The sequence below is a fragment of the Danio rerio genome, chromosome 23 (assembly GCF_049306965.1).
Source record: "Danio rerio strain Tuebingen ecotype United States chromosome 23, GRCz12tu, whole genome shotgun sequence".
In the NCBI taxonomy this organism is placed as follows: Eukaryota; Metazoa; Chordata; class Actinopteri; order Cypriniformes; family Danionidae; genus Danio; species Danio rerio.
Window position 1 is genome coordinate 819001 of NC_133198.1, and position 6000 is coordinate 825000.

Here is a 6000-nt window from a genome sequence, read left to right on the forward strand (position 1 = left end):
AATGCAACAAGAGATATCAGTAAATGCATTCACTTAACTTTTATAATTATGCACATAATTTGTTCACTTAATCAGTGTACACTCACCGGCCACTTTATTAGGTACACCTGTCCAATTGCTCGCTAATGCAAATTTCTAATCAGCCAATCACATGGCAGCAGCTCAATGCATTCAGGCATGTAGACATGGTCAAGACGATGTTTGCTTCTTGTTTAAACTACTTATTTAAAATGAGCTGAATCAATCTTTTTTGTGGAGAACTTAATTGTTTTGTGTTCAATCCACTTAAATTTGTAATTCCCTCATGTTGCCGCAACATAAATCAATTGTGCTGAACCCAGCTTGTTTTACAGTGTGTTAATAAAAGGCAATGCGTGTCCTCTCTTTTTTAAGTAAAGTCATGTTTGAGCAGAGGAACTGCTGTCCAGATGAGAGCTTTTCTTGACTCTTTTGATGCGTCCCGAATCCTCCGCCAATCCAGCTGTGCAGTAATCGCTCTAATTAGCCTGTCTGGCCAATAAGCGCTTGCTTAGCATTGTGCTTTACACATGTGTAATCTCAGAGTCTGGCGCTTCACATTTCTGATCCTGACGCAGACCATTGTTCTTCAAAAGCCAGAACTGAGTATCTGTGAATTGAATTAAACTATAATCCCCAGCACTGCATGCAAAAATGCCTTACTTACTTGTTTCTAGTCCACTTATCTCAGAATTCTTAAATCAAGAAGCATTTTCTAGACAAGTTAAAAGTGTTGCTTTGTTTTCAGAAATACTGAGTCAAAATTAAAAGTGAGCTTTTCATTTAAAATAAAGCTAAATAATCTGCCAATGGGGAAAGTGGAATAATCTGATCTTCTTGTTTAAGGGAAAAACAAGATTATTTTGTTTACTCCATTGTCAGATTTTTTTTTTTATCTTGTTTTAAGGAAAAAGTCACTTTATTTTTAACAATTATTTCCTAAAATTATATCTTTTGGTTATACTACAACACTTATTTAAAAAAAAAAAAAACTATTTTGCATATTTTTTATGAATTTTTATTATGAAAAATATTCAATAGCTGTACTGTTAATTACTGTATTCTCACCAAATTCAGTTCACACATCACTGCTACAAATACTACAAATAAGTGTTGTAGTATAACCAAAAGCTGTCATTTTAGAAAATAATTCATTCATCAATACTTCTTGCGGCGTCGGTGTGTGTATCCTGATAGAAACCTATGTTTAGTATTCTAAAATGCATGGCGCTGCATGGTGTGCGACCTGCTTAAGAGTTATAATTAAGACCTTTACTACTACACTCAATGACATTTAACATCAAATGTTTAGTATCATTTTATAGGACAAATCTGCAAAAACTTCACAAAACACAACTAATTAATTACCATTTAAGCATATATGTTACTGGCTTCCTCCTATTTTATTCTTGGTGACAAATAGACAGAGATTTTAAGTAGATTTCAAAATGGAAGTGAACACTACTACTCAAATTTAAGACTGATTAAGGCCTTATCTTTATACTATGGAATTACAGGCTCTTTAAGGATCCGCCGATACCCAAAATGACCTGAATATCAATGTCCAGCTATTAGTTTTCTATTCTAAACTTTCTCTCAATGCAAAATTTAAAGACATGGTTGACTGAACAATCAAAGCCAAACTAAAAAACTCCTGATTTAAACAGAAGCACGGTGTTGCGGAATAAATATAGGACACAGGCTGGCATAAAATGGTTACACAATCATACTTATGAATCATAAGTTACAATAATAGGGGAAGAAAACGAAGAAGGGAAGAAGATCGTGGGTCAGGAGTGTCTAACACACATGTTTTGATGCATCATAGTTCCTCAGTTTATAAACTGATGGTGGTTCGTCTGGCACCACTGAATCACCTCTACTGACTCACGCAGGGATACAACACACTTTAGGAGACGTTCACACTATAGGCCGATACAAGATTCTGACAATATGATAAGCTTGGATAAAAATAGCTTGGTTTCACGGTATTGTGATCACGGATCTAAAAGAAAAAAAGAAAAAAGCAACACAATATGAAAAATTCCAATACAATATATTTGATTTTAGGAAACATTTAAAATACTTTGGAGCAGTAAACATGTCAGGCTAAATAATTAAAATAAATCATCTGCCGATTCAAAAACACAGATTTCTGTTCAACACATGAAGAAATACATGTAAAAAGCCCTTACATATACTGTGGGAACGGTATACCAGAACATTTTAGCACTTTTAAAACCATTACATTTCCAGACTGTGGTAAACCTTTAAACACAACCCAGATTCATTCTGATTACGTACCCCTATATACATTTCTGGAGAGCGCCAAATACATCCCAGGAGGCTTGTTTTTTGCAGTTTTAAGTTTTCACGAATCCACCAGAGGTCGTTTCATTCCCGCATGCTGTTATCACGTAAATCCACTAGGGGCTGCTGTCAACTGACTGACTGACTATCGACTGACCCACCCTCCTCCTTCCCTAAATCCAACCAATAGTGTTTTCACAACCTAAGCCATCAAAACGTATCCCCGCGGACGTTTCTGGAGGCCGCGATTTACATGGTACGTATGGCCGCATTTAGTTTTTTCCGAGCGAACGCTACAGAGTGGTGTGACGCCGCTCCTCTTCTCCACGATCGCCGGCTGACGGCACACTTGTGGACTTGTCGACCAATTTGGCATCATACAATGTCTAATGTGAAACATCGCGATGGACGATGGCATGGTAGGCGGTGGTGAATTAATTATTTATGAATAATTAATTAATTCATAACAAATTAATTATTTGTAGACTACCGTTTCGCCAGCAGCCTTTCTACAATCATGACAACAGTTCATATGACGGAAAGCAAATCTTCTGTTGCCATCATAAAAAGTGTGTGTGTGTGTGTGTGTGTGTGTGTGTGTGTGTGTGTGTGTGTGTGTGTGTGCGTGTGTGTGTGTGCGTGCGTGGCATGAGTCGACACCTCTGCTCTGATGTACGTCAGGAGATCAAAACAAAACAATGAGCTCACAGTGCTCTAAGGCCACACCCCCAGTCCAGCTCTGGCCAATCAGAGAGCAGCACCAGAAGGGAGGCTGACCTCAAAACTACTTTCTACTTCTGTATACACTGCTCATTTGCATATCAAAACAAGATAAAGCAGATTTATGTGGCGCACCATGGGAAAGTCATGACATTATACACTCAATTAGGGCTGCACAATATAACGCAAATGTAGCGCTGTCCTGATAATAGTATATGGAATATACCAATCGCAGACATGCATGATTAATTACATTTAAATGATGCATTGATCGTTTATCTTAATTCGACCAATCGCATCTTTAGCCCCGCCTCCTGAGTAGCTGCTGTTCTGCTATTGGCTAGAGCTGAACCAAGAGCTGAAAATAAACACTAATGGGCGGAGACGAGAAGAGAGGAAAATGACAACAGCCAATCAGAGGCAGGATATCTGCATACCAGGTGTACACTCATTCACAGTGTTTTACACATTAAATGTTTGAGCCTCCACACAGTTTAATCTGAATTAAATCAGATTTATATTATTAAATAAACAAAGCTAATAAAATTAGCATTTATCAAGGGAAATGTTATATGGTAAGAAATACAGCTATCGGGACACTCACCAATAATATTGCATGTTTCCCAGTATCATGTAGCGCCACATTCAATGACAAAACGTAATAATAATAATCAACGCTCTGCTCACACTGACTGTGTTATTAATATTCACAACAAACTGAAATGCTTATAGTTGGTTATAACCCACACACACACACACACACACACACACACACACACAGTACTCACAACCATCTGCAGTGGAAAGCGCAGTGTGTGTGCGGCCGGACAGTCAGAGCCTCCATCTTTACTCGCTGAAGGTGCACTGTGCGCCCTTGGACGCTCTGAGAGTCACAGTGTTGGGTGTGTGTCAAAAAGGGAGGCCCTAACAGCCGTACACACACCGGCACACACACACACTCTCACTACAAAGTCGGAATGACAGCATATGTGTGTGTGTGTGTGTGTGGATAAAGAGAGCCAATCTCAGAGCAACTCTGGATTATTACACTGCAAAAACTGCATTTCTTGCTTGGAGTGTGTGTCTTGTTTCTAGTCCAAATATCTACAAACTCTTAAATCAAGATGCGTTTTCTAGACAAGCATGAACATTGCGCTGTATCAAGAAGTAATGAAGTGAATTTTTCTTCAAGACAAGTAAAATAATCTGCAAATGGTGTGAGCAAAATAATCAAGCCTCAAAGCGAAATCATTATTGATTTTGAGTTTATTAACTTTCCTTAAGCTTAGTCCCTTTATTAATCAGGGACCGCCACAGTGGAATGAACTGCTAACTATTCCAGCATATGTTTTACACAGCCGATTTCCTCCCAGCTGCAACCCAGTACTGGGAAACACCCATACACATTCATTCACTCACACACACACACACACACACACACACACGCACACACACACGTTTGTATTGTGAAAAGTGGGGACATTACATAGGTTTCCATTCATTTTATGCAGCCCAAACCGTATATTATATTGCCCTCACAACACCCCTAAACCCAACCATCACAGGAGACTGTGTGCAGCTTTACTCTCTGATTAAACTCATCCTGTAGGATTTATAAGCATTTTAAGAAATGAGGACGTCACCAATGTCCTCATATTTCACCTGCTTTTTGTAATACCTGTGTCACACCCATGTCATCATACAGATTTGTGTCCTGATATGTCACAAAAACCTGTACACACATATACACACACACACACACACACACTATGGACAATAGTTCATAGTTCATGATGGATATGTTGGCGGTTCATTCCCCTGTGGCAACCCCAGAATAATAAAGGGACTAAACCGAAAAGAAAATGAATGAATGAATGAATGAATGAATGAATGAATGAATGAATGAATAGTTCAGTAAAATCACTGTCCATTGAGACAACCCCCTTTTCATTCCACGTGTTCAGATTAATGAGAATATTTCCATCACAGAAATGTAGGGTTCTGCCATCTTAGTTTCTGAGCTCATTTTCTCATTAAGTTTGATTAAACACGATTACACAAGTTTTAATTCAGCAAAGTTTTAAAAGCCAATTAATTAATCTAAACGGTGACTCCAAAAAAAGTAACCTAAATATTATTCCTTATTTTTTAAAGTAATGAGTTTACTCGTTTCTTAGAGAAGTCATACTATTCTGCAACTCATGTTACTTGTAATGCATCACCTCCAACACTGCTTAAAATAATGTGTTTTAACTAGACTCATAAGCTGATATTTAAAGTTTGTCACGTTTTTTTGTGGTTGTTCAGGTTAGTTTTTGCTCTTCCAACAGTTTTTAAATTAATAATAATTGATTTATTGATTAAAATCACATTGAGTTTGACACACATTAAACATCTGAAGTTATCAAACACCTCTTCAAGACACTTGTATTCAGCTTAAAGGCATATTTAAAGGCTTAACTAGGTTCATTCATTCATTTTCTTTTCGGCTTAGTCCCTTTATTAATCCGGGGTCGCCACAGCGGAATGAACCGCCAACTTATCCAGCACATGTTTTAGGCAGCGGATGCCCTTCCAGCAGCAAACCATCACTGGGAATAGCTTAATTAGGGTAATTAAGGTAAAGTTAGGGTAATTAGGCAAGTCATTGTATAACAGTGATTGGCTCTGGAGACTTTTACTCTAACCGAAATAAAACAAATAAGACTTTCTCCAGAAGAACAAATATTAGAGGAAATACTGTGAACAACTCCTCAATCTGTTCAACACCATTTGGGAAATATTTGACCGAAAAGAATCACAGAAGAACGAATAATTGTGACTTCAGCTGTATCTCTGTCAGTGCACACTAGAGGGCGCTCACCTGCCCACTTTCACCTTCACCTTCTCTGAGGGTCATTACAGGTGGAGCAGGAGAAGAAACAGGTGCAGCTGCGTGCACACACACACACA

At 38.1% G+C, this 6000-nt stretch overlaps 1 protein-coding gene across 4 annotated transcripts in view; it reads right to left on the reverse strand.

The window, feature by feature from the left end:
- The window catches only part of mitfb (melanocyte inducing transcription factor b), a 61273-nt gene that overhangs the window by 42036 nt on the left and 13237 nt on the right, over nt 1-6000 (reverse strand). Inside the window, exon 1 of one of the 4 annotated variants that reach the window (XM_068216659.2) lies at nt 3837-3912. Coding sequence (XP_068072760.2) covers nt 3837-3892 — 56 coding nt within the window. The 5' untranslated portion in view covers nt 3893-3912. 4 annotated transcript variants of the gene reach the window in all.